The sequence below is a fragment of the Podarcis melisellensis genome (assembly GCF_964234715.1).
Source record: "Podarcis melisellensis genome assembly, chromosome: 11".
Classification (NCBI taxonomy): Eukaryota; Metazoa; Chordata; class Lepidosauria; order Squamata; family Lacertidae; genus Podarcis; species Podarcis melisellensis.
Window position 1 is genome coordinate 43,390,165 of NC_138543.1, and position 22,867 is coordinate 43,413,031.

The 22,867-nt window shown below is 41.7% G+C and overlaps 1 protein-coding gene across 1 annotated transcript in view; it reads left to right on the forward strand.

The window, feature by feature from the left end:
• Positions 1 to 6,495, forward strand: part of HCN1 (hyperpolarization activated cyclic nucleotide gated potassium channel 1) — a 178,253-nt gene extending 171,758 nt beyond the window's left edge. Inside the window, exon 8 of the mRNA XM_081929652.1 lies at positions 2,072 to 6,495. Coding sequence (XP_081785778.1) covers positions 2,072 to 2,910 — 839 coding nt within the window. The 3' untranslated portion in view covers positions 2,911 to 6,495. The remainder of the gene's footprint in view (positions 1 to 2,071) is intronic.
• The last annotated feature ends 16,372 nt before the right edge of the window (positions 6,496 to 22,867 follow it).

Sequence of the window (22,867 nt, forward strand, 5' to 3'; positions counted from 1 at the left end):
GGCAACCCAGCCAGATGGGCAGGGTACAATTAATAAAATTATTATTAATTGTTATTACTAAAAAAGCAGGTCAAATGCATCCCAGCCGCTGAAAGGAGGCCACAAAAATCTAAAACCATCCAGTTTAAGGGATAGAAGCCTAGGTAAAAAGAAAGATTTTTTTCCAGCTGATAGTGGTGGCGCCAGGAATGCCTCCCTGGGGAGAGCATTTCATAAGAAGGGCTCATTCTCATGTTGCCGGCCTCTGAACCACCCTTGGAGGGGGCATGGAGAAAAGGCCCTCAGGTGCTGAATGTATCTTCAGTTTCCAAAGCAGTGCTGTTTATTCAAACTGCAGATTAATTCAGGCGATTGCTGCAAATGCATTCAAATGTATGAGATTTTGCTCTGCTGCTTAGACTGAAGCTGTAGGCCGTTGTTTCAAGGGTCATGCAAGTTGTTTTTTGAGGCCTGTAGACTTACTTTGGGGGCAGTGGATGATATAGATCTCACGTTCCGCAGCACCCAAACCAAGTATAGTCAGCTTGCATGCAGTGACTTGTGTTACACAACCAGGTACTACATAATATCCCCCGAGTTCATATTAGTTCACAGCTATTTGGAAAGATTACTACTCTCAATCTGGTGGTCACTACTTAAGCAATGTTTAATAATTAGTTCCAGGAAATGTGTTAAATGGACACATGTATTTATAACTTACATAACACATTGGGCAATTCAAAAATTAGGGCAGCTCAACAAGGAGAGGGAGAGAATGAGAGAGAGACTCTTTTAACGCAACCTAGTTACTTCAATTCCTTTCCTTTCCACTGCTGGCAACCTGTCATGATTGGATTGCAAAGTATATTTGCACGTTAAGAGTCAAACCGGTCCCCACAATAATAGGAGTAAAATGCAGAAGTATTAGCAGGCATTAGCCTTTATCGTTAACAAATAGTAAAATGCTCATCACGATGGTGGTCAGTGTGTTAAGTGTTTTTTGGGGGAAGGGATTGCTAACCACGGCTCATAGGATGCTTCAAATCCATGTAAATATTCATGCAAACATTTCATAGGATGCAGAGCAAATCAGACGCTGGCATCGTTTGGATTCTGGTGCACCATTTTTATTTCAGCAAGCATTTCCGGAACATTCTTTTTTATCTGGCCACTTTTAATACTCTGCTTTATTTTATGACGTATGTTGTTTTGTATTTTATTTTGTTGTAAGTTTCTTAGAGATTTATGGTTATAGGTGATCTATAAGTAAGTGTCTGCTCGCCATGTGCAAAATTGGCTGTGCGTTCATGCTCACCTGTGCACACACAAACACAAACCCTTGTCAGCGAGGGCAAGACAGGTTTTTGCTTTCATTTCATGTGCATCATGCCTGTGATTAGTAGTATTATGAACAGCATCATCGACTTATTAATTTCCTTGTAAACAGCCATCTTAAGGAAATTGACACATAAGATAATTAAAAGCAGTTAACATAGTGTCTTTATATGCACTATGGGGCACTATGGGGCACTATGGGGCACGGCACTGTCATCACAGCAGTGACCCATGTTCCTTAAAAGTGGGGATTAATGACTATTGGACATGAACATCTGTGTTAGGAGGCAGCACGCCACTGAATCATAGTTTCTGGGAAGGAAAGGCAAGAGGAGTCTATTGCCTTCCTGCTGTGTTTGTGGGTTTCCCAGGAACCTAAACTATAGAAGTGAACAGTTGCAATTTCCTATGGGGGAAAGTGAAAGGATGTAATGGAAGAGACGAGTGGGAAGGGGCCTAACCTGCCCTGTAGTGATGATCCCAGTTACTCTAGCATCTGAGAATTGTGTTTATTCCCATTTTGGATAGCCTCATCAATCTGCCTGATCATCCCCTATGTTATTTTTCTTATAGTGTGAAGTAATCTGAGGAATATAAAAAAAGAATGTGACTGATTTTAAGTCTTTTGGCTATTTTAACCATTTCCCTTATTGCCTTGATGCAAGAGACAGACAGCTAGATAGATATGGTATGATCTGACAGGTCCCCAGAGAGATGCTAACTTGCATGCTATGTTGTGTCCGTTTCGCCCACAAAGGAAAGAAGAATTCGCTTCTGCTGCAAAAATTCCAAAAAGATCTCAATACTGGTGTCTTCAACAACCAGGAGAGCGAAATTTTGAAACAGATAGTGAAACACGACCGGGAGATGGTGCAGGCAGTCGGGCCGGCAAATCTGCAGCAAATGCCAGCACTGAATTCGAGTCCTTTGACCACTGCCCCCTCAATGCAGATGAGGACTCAATCCCCGCCTGTGTATTCTGTGATGAGCCTGAATTCTCCGACGCCGAGCACACAGACGCCTCAGCAAGCTGCCGTTTTCTCCCCCTGCTCCTACCCTTCCGCAGTCTGCAGCCCACCGGTACAAAGCCCTCTAGCCGGCCGAACTTTTCAGTATGCAACGCCCACAGCTTCACAGTTGTCGCTGCTGCAGCAGCAACAGCAGCAACAGCAGCAACTGCAGCAGCAACAGCAACAGCAGCAGCAAATGCCTAGTGGGTCGCAGAAGAGTGAAGTCCACAAGAGTACGCAAGCTCTTCACAATGCTAGTCTGACAAGAGAGGTGAGACCCCTCTCTGCCTCACAGCCTTCATTACCCCACGAGGTTTCCACTATGATTTCTAGACCTCACCCGACAGTGGGAGAATCTTTAGCCTCCATTCCACAGCCCGTCTCCGGTTTCCAAAGCACAGGCATCCAGGCTGGGAGCAAAGGCACTGTCCCCCAAAGAGTGGCCCTCTTCCGCCAGATGTCTTCAGGAGCAATTCCACCTACACGAGGGCCCACGCCACCAGCTGCCACGCTGCAAAGGGATTCTTCCGCAGTCTTAAGCACGGAACTAGAGGGCGATAAACCGCGGTTTGCTTCAAACTTATGATTCATGCAGACTTCGAATAAGCGGAGACTGACATAAAACTGAGATCACTCCCAGGATTTCCAATAGATCCCAGCTGTCTACAATGAAAAGGAGCACTTTGGACAAACTGAACCCTTGAATGTATGGAGAGAGACAGAGAGACAGATGGACATCAGAGAGAGAGAGAGAGAGAGAGAGAGAGAGAGAGAGAGAGAGAGAGAGAAGAGAAATCCAAAATGGCCTCTCATGTCTTCCTTTCTTAGAAATTGTTAAAATGAGTCTAAAACAGTGGTTGTAATGTTATTTATTTTTAACCTGGTTAGAAATATGAAGAGATTTCCTGTTTTTATTCTACATTAAAAGGCAGTATTAATAATTCCAGGAACTAAGCCACACAGAAATAATAATAACAATAATACTAATAAAAATCCATACATAATGCACCCATTAGCTTGGAATTCGCAAACAGTAGTTTTTAACTTTTCTTAAACAAAAATAATTGAGACACATTTCCCATTTTAGAGGTCCAGATTACTTTTTGGTGCTTTTACATTCAGGTTTTCGATTGAAGGATCAATGAAATTCTTCCTGTCTACAGAAAAAGGTCTAGCAGTACTGCTTGTTTTGGATGAAATCTAACCTCAGAATCATTCTCCTCTTTCTGAAAGCTGGGTGGACTTCTATCTTCATATTGGGGGGTAAAATTAGTGGAGACTCATTAATCTTACTGTAAATAACTTTTTAGACCCAAATAACAACAACAACAACAAAAATAGCTCCTGTGTGGTGTACCATTGCAAAGTATTTGTTTAGAAATTTAGTTTGCAACTCTTCACGCCAAAATATAAAAAAAATTAAATTTTACGAAATATAAAATGCAACACAACTGTAATGCAAAGGCTTGAGACCTACAATGCTCCTTTTACATGCAGTGTTTTTATGCAAAATTATATGCTTGATCCTGCTCTGTGTATTTCACCAATACCATCACCTATTTCTTCATTGCCCTAGGTGGTGTCTGAAAATATTCCATGCATGCTTGGATTCTTATTTTTTTTTTAGCAGAAAACAAAAAAAAAGAACAACAAAAGTACCTTGCACCCCGGTACAACTCATCGCTTCAGTCAGCCATTTTAGGGAAAAGCCCAAATGTGTCTTTTTAAAACTTGGAAAATGATCAATGTGAATGGATGGTTTCTGCATTTCATTTCCTATAATGCTGACTTCAAATCTGTAGTTAATAACTAAAAGTGAATTTGTTTTGATTTTTTGAATGAATTATTTTGTCAATCACTGCTTCGGTTAGGCTTTCAGGTGTGTTCTCTGTCCTCACTGTAGTTCTGTAGTTGACTGTGACGATATTTTACAAACAAGAAATAAGTATACTATAGCATCCTGTTTGTTTGGGAATGCACGACTTGCTCAGTGTGTACTATAATAATTTGGACATCATATTCTACTATGGCATGTATTGTCAACCGTAGAAATGAGGTTAATTTTTTTCTTCTTCTAATGTCTGCACAAAAGGGAGGGAGTCATTAACAGAAGGCAGGGTTAAAGCATACGGTTTTGTAAACCTTTTCTTTCCTTTGCTTCCGTTCTCAAGTTAACATACGACTTACAAGTGCTTCCAGAGGGAGGATTTTCCAACTGATTCAGGCCCCGGTCAAATGTTGCCTACCGTGCTCCTAGTGGTTGTCGCATTGGAGATGGGTTTGCTAGCATGAAACATAACAGTACACTTTTCTCTTATTGTGTGGAAAAGAAGCTGCAGACATTCCTGCAACTGTAGCTCAGTGGTTCAGCATCTTCTGTCTAAGCAGAAAGTTCTCGATTCCTGGCATCTCCAGACAGGAGTGGGATTGTCCCACATCTGAAATGAAGATTTAGAGAGCTGCTGCCAGCCATACTCAGCTAAATAGACCAAAAGTCTGATTCGCAATAAGACAGAACCTATGTTCCTGCTGGGAGCAGCTGTCCCAGCATGGTGAACATCATGTTGCTGTAAGTAATATGTAAACCAGGGCTTGATGTGTTGCTGCATCCTCATATAAGCTATGCTAGAAAACTCTGTCGATCCTTTCTGATCCAGGTAGTAGACTGGGAGCTACAAAGTTCAGCGTATATAAGAATCTGATAGAGCACCTGTTGCAAGCAAATCCCTTGTTCCTTTTCCCCGGGACATTCTTTCCTTCTGATGTGATCCTCCATCTCAGAAGCAGACATGGAGGAAATTGTACAAGACCTGTGTCACCCTCCTCACAAAGGAAGCCCCTTAGCAAATTGATAGTGCCTGGGGAGGGCCACAGTTAAGCTGACCATGCCGTAACTGAACGGCGGTGCAAACAACACTGCCCATCCCTTCAGCCCAAAATGGGTAATGCCTGGTAAGAGAACATGCCCATAAGTACTGACATCACTGAGCAGTGGAAGAACAAAATGGCACCTCGCATCTGTGTATGTTGTGGTGCTTTCGTATACACTTGAAGGTTAAGCGTGTCCTAATTCCAGTGAAAAACACAACCCACCAGGAATGTTTTCCCTGTGCAAGATGCATCCATTCCAATGGGATTTATTCTGAAGACACCACAACGGATGGTTTCAAAGTTGGTGGTCTTTGAAGTGTACAGAGTCTTTTCTCTACAGGAGCCTCTTTGTCCCCAATAAGGCCACTGTAGAAGGAAGGGTAGCTTCGAGAGTGCCACCCAAAGTCATTCTGCCTGTTATGCCTTTTCTCTGATGCTATTTCAAATGCCTACATGGATAAACCACACTTAAAGTTTTTAGCGAATCCCCGTTCCCAACTGAAATAAAGTTATTGACGTAATTTATTCCGTGAATATGATGATGGTGGTTGAATGGGAGTGGTCATGAATCGCATACAAGGAATGTAACGCTATGGGTAAACTGCAAGACCATTTATTTTTTGGTACAATAGAACCCTGACTTTATTTTAATACTGATAATAAATTTTATCCAATTTAAGACGATCATATTCTGGTCCTTAAAACTATTCAAGGTTTACATTTGATAGGAGTATAATGGAGTTGGTAGTGAACTATTTTTATACATATGTTTATTTTATTTTAAGTACTATAAAGAAACATTAACATACATGGTCTTTCAGTGAAACCATTAAAAAAACCTTTTTAATGACTTTGTAATAGAGTGGGCAAAATCTAAGATTTGTAAGTTAACTAAAAATGGTACAGGGTATAAAATGATATACATATATGTATGTATGAATGTGTATATATATATATTTAGGTTACGAATCAAATGACTCTCATTTCTGTAATACTGTATAAAGAATATCCATTGCTATTTTGAGAATCAACCTATTTTTCTCTGTATATAACTAAGCCCTTAAATATGGAACCTTGCATCTGTATAGGATGAAATGTATTTATGATGAGGTTGGATCATGTTGCTGCTGAAAAGACAATATACATCAAACTGATTCTTACAATGACTGTGTGATCAGGGATGAGTTAGACTTTTTTCTTTTGTCTTTGCTCAAAGCCATAAATATATATATAAATATAAAGATTATTAATAAATTGAACAAAAATATAAAACAATAAAAAACATGAATATTTTATTTGATCTGTGGTGTTTCCACGAAGGTCTGTCATGTTATTTCGATGTGTTCCTAAATGTTTGTCAAATGAATGTGTGGCAAATTTTGTAAAACACATTATGTATTATAGAATTCCTGAGATTGATTTTCCCCATCCCTGGAAAAACATGTTATTTGGTGGCCTAAGGTGGGGAAATATAACTGGTTCAATTATGGAGAGTCATGTTACAATGATAAAGACCTGGATAATTTGTATACTCTAGTTGTCTGCATACTTAACAAGATATGTACAGTGGTACCTTGGGTTACGAATTTAATTCGTTCTGGAGGTCCGTTCTTAACCTGAAACTGTTCTTCACCTGAGGCGCCCTTTCACTACTTCTGGGTTCGTGGAGTTTGTAACCTGAAGCATTTGTAACCCAAAGCGTTTGTAACCCAATGCACCACTATATTGGTTACGAATCATAAACTTAGAAAGCTAAAACAACCAAGAGTCTTGTAGCATGGGAAGTCAAGGAAATATATTACAGCATAAGCCTGTGTAGATTACCGTTGCTGCAACAGACTAATATGGCTTTTACTCTTAAAGCTGAGTTAAATACTTCCTGTTCTAAAACAGTTACATCTGATTGTGAATTAAGAAAGCATCACTTGGCTCATCTAAATCTGCCTACAAACACTTCCAGAATCAGAAAAGTAATTACCCAGTTTACTGACTTGCAGCAGGTGCTTTGAAAATCACACCAATGAAAATATCCATTCACTTCAATGGATGGGACTGGTCTGCACACAAATCCTTTTGAACACATGGGTATAATTTCATTGAAACAAGTAGGTAACCTTACATGTTCCTATCTTTCACATATCCTATATATTTTTCAGAGTGCACACAACCTTGCTTTCAAAGAACTCCTAGTGAAACATTTTGTGCTAAAACGTGAATTAGGCTGAGTTACTTGCCAGATGTCCCCTAATATGTTTCACATATGAGAATCGGACCTGCAGGTCTACCAAGCTAAAACTTGGCTAGGTAGTAGCTGACAGGGTAACTACTATTTCCCATTAACAAAATACTGCAGTTTGAGCTCCAGGGAAATGAAGCTCTGGCAGAAGCTCTACGTTCTGGCTCCCTGATGAGACTCACTCATGTATTTGTCAAATGATGGGCTAACCGTCTGAGAAGACTCCAAAGAGCTCTGAGGAGACCCACTGGAATTAATGGGCATGACTAAATAGTAGTATCAATAGACCTTAGTTGGACTCTGTAGACCTTAGTTGGAAACAAATGCCATTCTCACATATCTGGAGACTTTGAGCCCAACCTACCTATACATGTGAAACTTCCATATACTGAGTCAGAGCATGGGTCCCTCTAGATCAGCTCTGTGTACTCAGACTGGAAGCAGCTCTCCAATCTCTGAGGCATAGATCACCCCCAGTCTTGCTACCTGTCAGGCTTCGGGGAATTTGCTTCCTCCCCCCTCCCCCCCGTGGCAGTAGATAAGAAGAGCAAATGAAAGGAATGTCTTACCGGTTAGAATCTTTAATAATCACAGCAAGAGAACAAAGAACACATCTCCTAGAAATGGCAATACTCCTAATTAAGGGTCACTCCTATGTCTTGTAATCTGAGTTTGTAGCCTCTCCGCTTTCTGTTCTGACACTTTCTGAGCTCTCCATGACTTTGGAGACAGGGGGTGAATGTTGTCCAGAGACTGTGAATCTGTTAACTCTCTCTCTTCCAGTGTTTCTTCTCCTAGCTGTTCCCCATCCAGTATTTCCCAGCTTCTGCCTTCTGAACTATGTCCCTCTGCAAACCACTGTTCCAAATCTATACTGTCCTCCTGCTCCTGGGAAGATTCAGGATCAGGGGGAGGGGGTGGCTCCCACCATTCTTCCTCAGTGCAGCCCTCCTCAGCACAGTCCCTGACACAAGCTGAGATCGTTGATCTATAATTGCCTGGGATCTGAGACCATCTGATTACAAACCATGTTCTCTACTGACCTAGGGCTCAGGTACAAGTAGGTCATGAACAAGAAGATGTGTCCTCCTCCACAGCAAAAGATGCCAACAGCCAGTTTAGTAGACCCATCTAAGCATTCTCTGTTGCTTACCTCTAGCTCATACTTCCTGAATTCAAGCGTTTGGATGTAACTTTGTGTACAATTTCACTGCTTACATCTCATTGTAACCAATATTTCACATAACCGTGGTGGGAAAACTGTTGACTTCCAACACCCATCACCCTGACCATTTGTACACTGGCTAGAGCTTATGGGAGTTAAAATTCAACAACAATCAGAAGGCTACAATTTCCCCAACACTGTAATAGAAAATGGGAGAGAAAAATAATAACTTAGCATAGCATATCTGGAATTTGAGATAGGTTATTTAGATAGGCCATTTTCATGTATTTTTGTGGTGCACCCAGCCTACCAAAGTAAAAACAACAACAACAACAACCCATAGGTTTGGTTTTGGGGGATCTTTGGGAAAACCTGATGTTTCAATATGAAGGATGGTAGAAAGGTTGAGAACCAAGCTAGCTCATTGAGACATAATGATTCATAAAGTCCATTACCGTGATGCATGTTGTAAATGGAAGCATTTGTCTTTTCTAATAGCCATTTCCCATAATACTGGATTGTTTTGCTGTCATCATGCAAAGTGGCTTCTGCCCACCCCAACCCCCAAGTACCACTGCATTCTAGGAGCTTGATTTTCCCTGTTTTCTGATGCAGGGTATCTGTGTGTGGAATGTGTGTTGAGCCAATGGATTCAGTAGAAGTGCAAACAGCCTTCCCATATCTTCTCTCCTGCAGTCCCTTATCTCCCCGGAAAAGCCTAGCTGGATGATCAGTGCACCCCTGAATAGCCTGGGATGGAGCACACGAGGACTGCAGTGTGAGAGGGGAACTGGGAGCTTCTGCTCTATTTGAGGCCATTTTCATCTCCCACTATTACAACTCCTGTGACTAAGGTTGGGGGGAATCTGTCAGTTTCAATTTTCATTTCCCCAGACATCAGTTCTTCACAACTCCATAGCAGACTGTGATTTTTTAAAAGACCTCATGAAGATTCATCAGTGAATTTGTCCTGATAGACATGTGTTTCTATGCAATATACGCATTTCTGCAAAGCGATTTTACACACCAAATGCAATAATGCATTTTGATATCATTTTACTAATGTGCATTTCAATGCACAGATTACCCTAGTATATGCATTCTTGTAAAACATCAGTTGGCTGGAGAACTGCATTGCAAAATTCAGAGAAGTGAAAATTTGAAAGGATGACTGTGTTCTGGTTCACATATTGTTTCACAAAGTGTGAATTATGTAGATTCTCCATTCAGTGTGAACTGAACCAAACCTCTCCATCTCTACCTCTGATACAATCCATGCAGTTTAGAACAGTACTCTGAACTTTGGGGTATGCTGCTCTGAGGAAGTGGGGGGAAGGGGAAATTCACGTCCCATGCAGCCTTTGGATCCAACCAACGGTGTCTAAAGCAACTGTGATCAGTAGCAGGCGATGTGGTACATTATGTCCAAGCTCCTTGGACTACTGTACAGTCATAGAATTGTAGAGTTGGAAGGGACCCAAGCCCTTTCAATGCAGGAATCTCAGCTAAAGCATCCATGACAGATCCATGTGGAGATTAGTGATCCAGTGTGAATATCGCCTCCCACAGCTCTTGCAGCAGGCACAGTGTTGAGGAGTGACAATTCAGGAGTTCAGGAGCAGCGTAAGGATTTCAGAACTGGATGAAATCACCAACAATGTCCCAACAAGTTTCCTCATGCCTCCCACCAAGCTTTTATATACCTGAGGCATACCTGAAGGAGCGTCTCCACTCCATCGTTCTGCCCGGACACTGAGGTCCAGCTCCGAGGGCCTTCTGGAGGTTCCCTCACTGCGAGAAGGGAACCAGGCAGAGGGCCGTCTCGGTAGTGGCACTCACCCTGTGGGATGCCCTCCCACCAGATGTTGAAGGGAAGAACAACTACCAGACTTTTAGAAGACATCTGAAGGCAGCCCTGTTTAGGGAAGGTTTAATGTTTATTGTTGAATAGGTTATTGTATTTTAATATTCTGTTGGAAGCTGCCCAGAGTGGCTGGGGAAACCCAGCCAGATGAGCGGGGTATAAATTATTATTATTATTATTATTATTATTATTATTATTATTATTATTATTATTGTTATTGTTATTATTATTAAATGATGAGGCATGGCACAGTCACTTGTAAGACTCTTGCCTTGTGGGAAAGCCAAGACATCAGGTAGGGGGCAAATCTGCTCCCATCTGTGAAGGTGGTGCCTGGTTCTAGGTGACAGCATGGTTAGCTCAGTTGGTTAGAGTGTGGTGCTGATAACGCCATGGTTGCAGGTTCGACCCCCATATGGGACAGCTGCATATTCTGCATTGCAAGGGGTTGGACTAGGGGATCCTCAGGATACCGTCCAGCTCTATGATTCTATAACTGCTCCTTCCTGTTCTGCCTCTGGTTCAGTCATCACCACTTCCTGCTAAGTCTCTCCCCCCGCCCCGCTGACCCTGAGCTCATTAAAGGCCTCAGTCTGGGTGAAAAGGGGAGGCCCACCCTCCTTCAACCCAGGTCCCCACAATTCACATACACCATTTCTTCCTGCCAACTCAAGCTTGATCACAACAGCACTGCAGGGCTCATGAAATCAGGTGCCAAAACTGGGGACAGGACATGTTGGCTCAAACCTATTTCAAAAATCCATTACAGTGTCACACCATTGTGACTGGGAAAATTAGGTTCATTAATTTTAAGCAGTCGACTTCCAATTTATTATTCTTCTGTTTGTATTAATGTGTTCCAAAAAAATAATAATGAACCATTTATTCTTAATCGCTTTCTTCAACCTGCTCATGGCTTTGTATGTTTTAAGTCTTTTGCCCACGCTTTGTGTTTCACATCTTATTAAGCCCTGAATGTTTCCGCCCTTTCTTGATATGAATAGCTCACACTGTCATTTTTCAATACACCAGTTATATTATATCCAAATATCTGAAAAGTTGTTTAAAGGATATGCAGCCTTTTTGTTGTCCATTCAAAAGATGCATTGGTGAGATTCCCATACTGACCTGAGGCAAATGGCCTTCAATATTTCATTAAAATGATCAGCCTGTAGCATCAATGGAATGTGTGTATACTTGAGAGTTAATGGAAATGAAATGTTATAATTTTTATGGGTTGCCCATATCATTTATTAATGTATTTCCATAACTTAATTTATACCTTAAAATACAAAAAAAATGAAAACAAAACTCCTGCAAATGCCAAGGAACCATATTTAGGAAGACTTTTCTGGTGAATGATTCAGTGATTGGCAGTTGAAATGCAAAGGAATAGAGAATTTTCTGCAGCTGGAATAGTTATTTCATGCACCACTCCCCTTTTTTAATTTAAAAAAAAAACATTTTAAGGCAATATATTGTTACATGGGGGTTATTTCTCTGAAGCTAAAGCAGTGGGAGTAACTACCACAAAAGAATAGGTTAATGTCTGTGTATACCCCCCAAAAGGCTGTGTGTGAGAGAGAGAGTGGATTCCTGCTTCTTTTTTGAAGATCTACTCCTGAAAGTACATCTAGATTAGTAAATCTACTACACCATCATTAAAAACAAATGAACCAAAGCTATGACAATGCAAGATTTTAGCTCTCTCTTCTTTTCACTGATGCACAAATGGAGCTCCTGCATGCTCAGGTGCTATGTTAAAATACCTGATTGCATTTGCATATTTTTAATTTTCTGAGGTTTGCCTTCTGTGGCAAACTACAAGAAAATGAGGTCGATGAAAGGTTTAACTACTCCGTCCATCCTCCTGTGATTTCCAAGGAAGAGAGGGCTGCAGGTGTTGAATCCATATTTTCTATTCAAACAATTCTATATTCACATACGATCGCATATTTAATGGACCATCTAATTTGACTTTCAAGGGCAGAATAAATTGTGAATTCCAGCCAGGCACAAGAATTTGACGTCACAGTTAGCCTCCTACACCCTCAGGCTCTTGACTGCCAATCACTCTTCTAGCATAGCCTCCTTCGATAGTGTTTTCTTGAGTTCCAATTGGGCATGTCCCATTAAACTGGACTGCAACTGCCCAGCAGAGGTGGGGCAAGTTCTCATAATATCCATGTATTCTGGAATGACTAAAACATGCAGCAATGCCACATTCCCTTATCTGCAGACTTACACATGTGCCCCATGTAAAACTGAAAGTACATGCATATATGGAGGAAAAGGATTGCTGTAATTTCTGCCATTTCAATGGCTTTTTAGGCAGCTGGAAGACTGGGAGAATGTTGGTACAGGTACATGTTGGTGTGGTAAGACTTTGGCTGTGGACATACTAAACCTTAAAGAATTCTGGAGACGGTAGTTTCGCCCTCACAGAGTTACAATTCCCAAAAAGCATTAACTAACTCTTTGAGGGGAAGAATGTATAGTAAAGTTGCAGTGTGTACCCAGTCCATTTTCCATGGTGGTAGACAATATAAACAGAAAACAATAGTAATCATGAAGTATTGGGATAAAACGTTAAAATGTAAAACAAACAACCCCAACAACGTGTTAAAATAAAATTTAGCCAGTATAAAATGTCTTTCCAGAATGACAGGAATAAAATTTTAATAAAACAGCAGCATGAACATGAAAACACATTAGTTAAAAGTACAGTTCCCAGACTTCCATAGGAACATCTCTGAGAACCCTGAAGGGAATAGGGATCTCCGAAGAACTCTCAAGAGCTTAACAAACTACAGTTCCCATGATTCTTTGGGGGAAATTAAACTGTTTAAAGTGGTATGATGCAGCCCTGAATGTTCTGTGCAGATGGGGCCTAACTAGGACCAGATCTGCTCTGATTAAAACTTAATTGAATGCTGCCCAATGTTATCATGGTCTCCACAGGTGGAGCTCCTCAACAAGCTCCTGTTCTCCATATGCAGGTGCAGTAAATAGGAGGTTTGGGAGGCTAAAGTTGGTATCCACCTCCCATCCAGCGTTAGTCCTATTGCTGCTATCTGCCTGTGTGAATGATGCAGTCATACATGATACCTCATGGTATCTTCCCTTGGGCTTTCACTGAAGCACAGGCACCTGGGGAGGCTGCAGAGTGCAGACCACTAGAGAGATGATTTGTAGAATGAAAAAAGGATGCTCAGAAGCATCCTTCAGCCACCTCAAAAGTAAGATAAGTACAGTAGAAGCCCTGCATCCTACCCATTGGACTTTCACCTTCCCTTTTCATAATGTTTGAATGAAATTCATTTTCTCATTAATTGATGAAGAATGGTAGGGAAAGAAACATCAGAAATTGTCAATGTGGTGCTAATCTGGACAGTATTGCATCTTGTCTTGTCTGCCTCATGGCAAATAGTGGGTTCAGTTACTGAAAAACTGAACCATTTTAACCTTGCCTATTAAAAAAGCCCTCTCCAATCACTCCATCGCTAATCTATTAACACTTTCTGTACAGCAGGGTCGGTGCAGCCATTAGATGGGGTGAGGCCATCACCTCAGGTGGCGGAAGCCCTGAAGATGCCGCCCCCATGGGTGCCCTGCCTGCTCTACTGCCTCCACCACTTACGGAGAAGTGGCGCTGGCATCATTGCTGATTTGGGGCAAGACCTTGCCCAAAATTGCCGCCAAAGCTGGTGCCACTTTTCCAGTGGCAGAGGCAGTGGGGCGGGTGGGGCAAGCAAGTATTATTTAGAAGACATATGAAGGCAGCCCTGTTTAGGGAAGCTTTTAATGTTTAATAGGTTATTGTATTTTAGTGTTCTGTTGGAAGCCACCCAGAGTGGCTGGGGAAACCCAGCCAGATGAGCGGGGTATAAATAAATTATTATTATTATTATTATTATTATTATTATTATTATTATTAAGCAGCAAGGTGGTACTTGCTGCTTTGCCTCAAGCAGTAAAATGCTGCATAATGTTTAATTTCACCATTCTCCTTTAAAATTGTGAGCACAGTAATATGGAACGCTTGGGAGTTTTCGGTGGAAATAGGATAAGAGCTATCGATTGCTACCATATTGGAGAAAAGGTGCATTTGTTTTGTAAGACAGTATTTTCCTAATATTCATTTCATCCCAATGAAGGGCTAATGTCCAGTGGTAGAGTCTCCGTCTTGCATGCAGAAGGTCCCAGGTTCAGTTCTAGGAAAGACTCCTATGTGAACCTCTGGAGAAGTTGCTGTCAGTCAGTCAGTGTAAACAATACTGAACTAGAAGGACCAACCCTTTGACCCAACAGAATGCAGCTTCATATTTTCCCATGATCATTGATAGGATCCCCTGATTCCATGATCAACTGATTTCCAGGCAAACAGGCCTTTATTGTTGCCACTCTGTGGTAGTATATACTCCAATAGAGAAATTCAAGTTCATGCAGGCAATCTTTAAGACACAGAAAATATAGAGTACCATAGTGATTGACTAGGAATTTATAGCCATGGGGATTTATTTATTTTAATCAAGTAGTAAGTACAGACTTTAAAAAAATAAATTTGGTGCTACTGCATAGTTCATGGGAAGTGGACGTCCTGAGATCACACTTAACTTGGTAAGAAATGGAAGGATCATTAAGTACGCTAAAAGCCTTGAGCAGAAATGTGATTTCTTGTAAAATATATATAAAAATCTAGATAATAGTCAATCTTTTAAACTGTCGCCTATTTCTATAATGAGTAATAAAGTTAAACTTAACAGGTGAATTCCTAGGTTCCTATACCTTTTTCCATTATTAATCCTTAGTAGCAGTTCTATATTGCTCAGCTGCTTACTAGGTGCTATGTGGGTAAGTGCAAAGGGAACGTTGACCATGCATAAGCTTCCATGTGTCCTGGGGCTCTAGTTGCCCAGAAATGCTCAAGCATAGATCTTTCCTTATCAAAATTCCAGAGGGTGGGGCAGTGGCGTAGCGTGGGGGGTGCAGGGGGGGCCGCCCGCACCGGGCACAACATCTGGGGGTTAGGGTTAGAGGACGCAAATCCACGGGTTAGGGGGTGCAAATCCACTGGTTAGGGGGCGCAAATTACTTGCCGTGCCCCGGGTGCTGACAACCCATGCTACACCACTGGGGTGGGGCCAGGGGCATCGTGCAGTGGCAGCAGCATAGTCTCCCTGTCCCCCTTTCCATGCATAGGCCTTACATATGGGCCGTGGTGGCTGATGCTAATTGGGTCTAATAGGGTGGAAGGCAGGGAGGCTGACAGTAGGTGGCGCTAGAACCAATGACAGGAAGTGCTCTTCCCTACTGAGTTCTGCAAGTGACAAAGCTGAGACTGAAGAGGCATAACTCAGTGGTAGAGCCTCTGCTTTGCATGAAGATCGTCCCAGATTCAGTTCCCAGCATCTGTAGGTAGCACTAGGGATGCCCTCCATCTGGAATCCTAGAGAGCCACTGCCAGTCAATGTAGATGGCACTGAACTTGATGGAGCCAATGCTATGAAGTAGCTTCCTGTGTTTTTGGCCTGCAATGCCACTCCTGGGACTGGTTGTAAGATAGCAGGCTGGCTGAGGGCAGAATGAGGTTGGTGGGGCAGTGCCTCACCTGCCCTAATGGAACAGCCTACACTGCACATGTAGAATGCTTCAATAGGGCTATGAAATGGGGAAAGCCACCCCTTCCTATATGCTAACTAACAACCAAATGTACACACAGAATTTCAAGAGGCAGAACTCAGTGAATTATCTAACTTGGCTCAGTCAAAGCTCATGAATACCCTAATGTACTAAAGTTGCCAATGAACTCATTACTTGGCAAGAACAGAAAGAAGGACCACATGTTGTTTCAGTAATAAATCCAAAGAAGAAGCTGTTGATGCAATGATGCAGCCTCACTGATTAAAAGAATAATTATAACCCATAGTCATTTTAATTGTCTGTGGCAGTGGTTCCGAAAACTTCAAAAGCTGAGACACATTCTCCCCTGCTCCATTAACAATCATGTTAAACTTTATGAGAAAATCTTGAACCCACATTAGGGATCTATCTACCTTCCTCAGGAAAATCTAAATATTACAAAGTAGTGTTCAACTCTTCATCAAACTAGATTGTAAACAAAACAATGGACCGGAGGAAAGGGTGGCTGATTTTGGAGGCATGGATGGAGGCTGTTCTGTGACTTGCGTATTATTTCCTATTTAGATTTTAAATTTCTGGAAACTTAAGAGTGGAACTCACCTGTGTGAAAGTCATCACAGGTTTCCAAATGCAACCAAGCACTTGATTTGACACCAGGTGAGAGGTGGGTTAGGATTCTTGGATATGTCACCAGCTTTTTATATATTATTTGTTAGATCTTATTGGCTGGAGTGTTATATACTGGTTATACTGTGATCTTCTTCGGGAGCAGAAGCGTTTGATTATAATTGCTTATAAAGCAAAAATAATAATAATACAGCACTGAACTTCTCTGCTATTTCTATTTTTCTAGTGAAGCTACACCAATATTTTTTTATGTTTCCAACAGTGAGAAATGAAAGGCATTTCCATACACTGAGCCACAGTGGGGCCAGTTAAATGCTCTTAGAGCTGCCCATGTCCCATGCTTACCTGTCTGTGAAAGAACGGTGCTTTTCTTTATGAAAAGATATAATCTCTTAATGCCCAAAGTGTATTGTACAATAGTTATTAACTCCCATCGAACTTTTGCATGTACATGTCTTTGATATTATAAAGCCACTCAGCAGTATAAACTGCAAGCCTGCAAATATATTTTAGTACATAAAATAAGACACATTTGGGACTCTACAACCTGGATGATCTATGTATTGTACATGCTGTGAGCCTCTCAAACAGCCACACTTGCAAAGCTAGAAACAGAAATAGCCCGTGATCTCTGGGGATCAAAATACTCCCAAAATAGTCAGGTAAGTATGGAAATGTTTTATTGATTTTATTATATTACATATATAATATCTATCTCACTGGGCACTTATTCATGAGCTTATCATGCTAGTTAGGTGAACTCATTAAGCTGTTGCCTGAAAATCAATTGGTCTTTTGTCCCTAAACCGGGGGCGTAACACAGCAGACTGCCATTTATTTTAAAAATGTACTTCCTTTTGCAATTCAGAAAATTAGTCCATTCTATTCAAGTCCAACTGAGGGTTTTGTTCAGGATGTGGGTGGGTATGGAATGACCTGACAGCACTCAGATGTGATGTGTCAGGGACCTACAAAATGCAGCTGTTAGGCAACCTGATCCCCCCCCCCCATGCACTTTTTTCAGTTCATAATCTGGAAGGGATTAGCACCATGTCTAATTAATCTAAATCAAATGGACAAATGTAAGCTAAAACTCACATTGGTTTAAAAAGTAGTACACTGGGAAAGGACACAGACCAATAAGCAGGTATAATTATGAGAAGTGTTGGGATGAAATAAGTCCCCACCTGGGGAGGGCATCTTTTGACTCTGATATGCTTTTTCAGGCACTGAGAGAGAAAGGGGCAAGTTTGCTACATAGAGAAAAGACACAGAGAAAAGCTTGGCCTGTGGGCAGTAGTCTGAGCAGAGTCAAGAGAATGAGTCTGGGGTTCTGGGACAAGCCAGTCATTAAGACTAAAGGGCAAGTCATGACCAATGCCAGGAGACAATGTGAAGAAGCCAGCCAATGGCCAGGGCCGCTTCCTTGTTTGACTCAGGTCAAACAAGGAAGCAGGATGGAGAAGTAAGCCATAAAGTAGGATCAAAGGACACAAGAACACACCAGAGTTCAGGAGGGCTTCGTAGCTCAACTAGAAAAGGAAGCCCTCTTATACCCCTTCCCATCCAGAAATATAGTGACCAGTTTGGATGGGTGGAGGCAGCCCAGGGCCTGAAGGTACTTCACTGAGAAACTGCCACCTGCAATTCAACAGTTCACCACCTGGAGCTGCCGTCCACGGATGCCAACATTTCTAGACAAAGACAAAGCATAAATGAATATTCAATACAAAGACCACAAATGAAAGAGCTGGGAGATTTTATTTTTTTTATCCCAGATGGCTTTTATATTGTGTGTGTGTGTGTGTAATTGTTTAACTGTTTTTTTAATATGCAATTGTTTATACAGTGGTACCTCGGGTTACATACACTTCAGGTTACATACACTTCAGGTTACAGACTCTGCTAACCCAGAAATATTACCTCAGGTTAAGAACTTTGCTTCAGGATGAGAACAGAAATCGTGCTCCAGAGGTGCAGCAGCAGCGAGAGGCCCCATTAGCTAAAGTGGTGCTTCAGGTTAAGAACAGTTTCAGGTTAAGAATGGACCTCCAAAAGGTACCACTGTATATGTCATTATTGCAGTGTGAAGTTGCTTTGAAATGCTTCATAGGAACCAATAAACAAATGGATTAAATAATAACAGTTTCCAAAAAATAAAACAAAAAACAACCCACGTCTTTCTGGGATATTTATGTACTTCCTCAGCTGATGCTGAGGAAGATCTGTCTTGCAATTGCTTTATTTTATATCTGGCATTTCTACCTCCACAGGACTCAAGGTGGCTCATAGCATAAATTAGAACAGATAAAACTAAAAGGTGGGATAAATCTAAATATTTTAAAAACCAATTCAATAAGTAACACTATTTTAAAAACCAATGGGAAAACACTTAAACCCATTTAAAAGCATATGCACAAACCTCCCTCCCCACCTCAGTAGAATCTGCCACAACTGCTGGCTAATGGAGAAAGACTTGTCAGAACAAAATTTCTGCCCACCAGAAAAAGGGAAGCAGAGATGGGGCCATTCTGGGAGCAGCTATGAAGAAGGCCTTCTCTTGTGCCCTCACCAAATGTGAAGTTTCTGGAACCAAGGCAGACCCTTCCCTGAAGATCTCAAAGCCTAAGCAGGCTGCTAAAGGGAGTTACAATAATTTTGTTGGCCTGAGCCCAAGACTTATGAGGCTTTGTATGCAATAAGCAGCAACTTAAACTGTACATGGAAATAGTCTGGTAGCCAGTGGAGTTTTAGGAACAAGGAGATTCTGATATTCCTGTGACTGGCTCTGGTCAGCAATCCAGCCACAGAATCTTGGACCAGCTTACGTTTCTGAAGACTTTGCAAAGGCAGCCCCATGCAGAATGTGTTACAGTAATCCAAATGGGATGTAACCAAAGCATGTATCACTGTAGCCTTTCCTGCAACGATGACCTATTCCTCTTCTGTCTATGCCATGGGAAGGCAAACTAAGGGGGCCGGATCTGGCCCAATCGCCTTCTAAATCTGGCCCGCAGATGATCCAGGAATCAGCATGTGTTTACATGAGTAGAATGTGTGCTTTTATTTAAAATGCGTCTCTGGGTTGTTTGTGGGGCATAGGAATTCGTTCATTTTTTTTCTTTCAAAATATAGTCTGGACCCCCACAAGGTTTGAGGGACAGTGGACCGGCCCCCTGCTGAAAAAGTTTGCTGACCCCTGAGACTCTATGCTATCCCGCAACAGGAACAGGTGCATCACCTTGCAAAACTAGGGAACTTCATTCTACCATGTGTTTGAGAGCCTAGTCCTTCTGGATGTAGGTGGTTTCACACGCAAACCCCCAATTCTTGAAAGAAAGGCTTTTGGGCAAAACCCAGTTTGATAATGGCATGGCTATATAGTTTTACTTTCACAGTGGTTTTGGAAAGTTTCCTCTTCTGATTGCTCAATACCAGGTTGTTGTAATGCAAGGCTATAGATCCATTAAAATGAAATTGCAAACTTTAACATTGCATTTCCCATCTCCTGATCATTTTCAATCTCCTGGAACATGTGCTACTGAGATTTCTCATCAGCCGTACCTGTTCAGTTTTAACACTTTTGGAAATGTGGAAAGGAAAGTTGAAAACGGAGACGTATCTAATACTGACCCACCTTTTCATCTTCCAAGAGTCTAGTCACAAGGGGAAGATGTTTCCCTGCCCTGACTAATTCATCTAATTTCCTGTTTCCTCCATCCCATTACTAACTGCCTTTTGTTGACTTAAATTGATTTCTAAACTTCCTGCTGTTTGGCAAACGCTTAAAACATTCCAATATTAGAAATTGGCAGTCAATAGATGTCTAAATCAATTGGGGGGGCACACATTTTATCTAGGAGTAGAACATGTTGAAATAGTGGAATATTATACACAATTTTGTACACTCACATCCTAAAGCGGAGGGCTTTCAATGATAGGCAGCACCTAAATATTTAAGGGATGTGGGTGGCACTCTGGGTTAAACCACAGAGCCTAGGACTTGCCAATGAGAAGGTCGGCGGTTCGAATCCCTGCAACAGGGTGAGCTCCCATTGTTTGGTCCCAACTCCTGCCAACCTAGCAGTTCGAAAGCACATCAAAGTGCAAGTAGATAAATAGGTACTGCTCCGGCGGGAAGGTAAATGGTGTTTCCGTGCACTGCTCTGGTTCTCCAGAAGCGGCTTAGTCATGCTGGCCACATGATCCAGAAGCTGTATGCCAGCTCCCTTGGCCAATAAAGCAAGATGAGCGCCGCAACCCCAGAGTTGGCCATGACTGGACCTAATGGTCAGGGGTCCCTTTACCTTTACTTTAAATATTTTAAAGCAATAATTAGAAGAAAAGAAACAGCATACAGGATATCCTAGGTAAGCATAAGACACTGATTTTTTTTTCTGTGGCAAGGCAGCTGATATAATATTAAAGATAAAATGAAGCTACAATCTTTGTTTTGTGCAGGGGTTACATTTCAGACCCTCGTGAACATCAGTGGGGCCTGCATAAAGCACTCCACCCCACCCTGCCATCATTCCTTGCTTTTAGTGATGTTTTAGTGATGTTTTGGGGTCACTTCCAGGTTCGGCGCTGTGTGCACCTGCATGATCACCCGTCAATTGGACGTACGTAAATCAATCGTTGCCTATATTGGCTAATATTTGCTTACAAGGTTAATAGGGTTAATAAGTTTTGAATAATACATTATGGCATTAAGAGATTATATCTTTTCATAAAGAAAAGCACCGTTCTTTCGCAAACAGGTAAGCATGGGACTTGGGCAGCTCTAAGTGCACTTAACTGGCCCCACTGTGGCTAAATTTTATGGAAATGTCTTTAATTTCTCGCTGTTGGAAATATTATTATTTTTTAAATGGGGAAAATGAAAACTGAAATTATAACATGCACACCCACAATATAGAATAGGAGAATATAACAAGTCATTCAGTGTTGGTGTAATATGGCTTTTAAAAATTCATTTTTCCTCCACCTCAAATAGATTATTTATTTTAACAATTTATTTGCAACATCCAAGCGCTAGGGGTGCGGGCACCCGGGCGCCGGACTCTCAGGAGTGCCAGGCTGAGAGTCTGGGGCCCGAGAGTTGAAGGAAGAGCTTGCCTGTCAGTTGGAGCACCACAACGGGCTTTTCTGCTGCGGGCGGCTCTGCACTGCAAGTTCGGGGGCGAACAAGCTCGGGGGCGAACAAGCCAGCGAGACGCTGAGGCGGCCAGCTAGCTCCACCCTCCTGCACACCTAGGACTGGGCAATCGGGGGGTGGGGGCGTGCCGGGCGAATCTTTGCACCCTGGCACCGCATATGCTTAAGACAGCCCTGGCAACATTTATATGCCAGGTCCTCCTCAACCTTGATCCAACAAGGAACTCTATAGATGAATGTGTAATGGAGGGGCTGGATGGGCGGTTTCCCTGACACAGCACACTGTTGTGGATATGGAGGGCATGAAGCAAGGCAATCCATTTATCAAAAGCTGACTTCAGATGTGAATCATGCCTGCTGGATCACAGAGATTATGCTCCTGCTATGTTTTCTTTTTGGGAGCTCATTGATGTTTTATGAGATGTTGTAATTTGAAATAGATGTGAACTCAGTTGCCTCAATCCATTCCATGTACAGAAACTGGTTTCCTCACTGGAATCATCCTTGGAATACAGCACCCCCTGCCCAAAAAATACTACTTGCACCCTGAATCCTACTCAAGGCCAGCAACCAAGGATGTGAATAGGAATGGGCAGATCTGTCTGTTTCAGTTTCTCATTTTTCCAGTCATAAATTCACTTCTCATTTCTGCATCAGTTTGTTTTTTTCTTAAAAACACACAATTAAAAAAAACCTTTCTGTAAATTTATCAGTGAATTTCTTCCAATATACAAATTTTTGTATGCCATTTCACCTAATACACATTCTGCAAAGAAATCTCCCCTAATTCAATCAGTTTTGTACATTCTTTTCACTAATATTCACATTTTTGTGCAAACTTTACCCTAGTCTTTGCCTCTTTGTATATATCACTTAGATGGAAAATTGGGCAGTGCACAATTTGGAAAAAGTGTGAATTTCAAAGGATGGCTGCGTTTCAGCTCACAGATTGTTTTGGAAAATATAAATGAGGTAAGTTT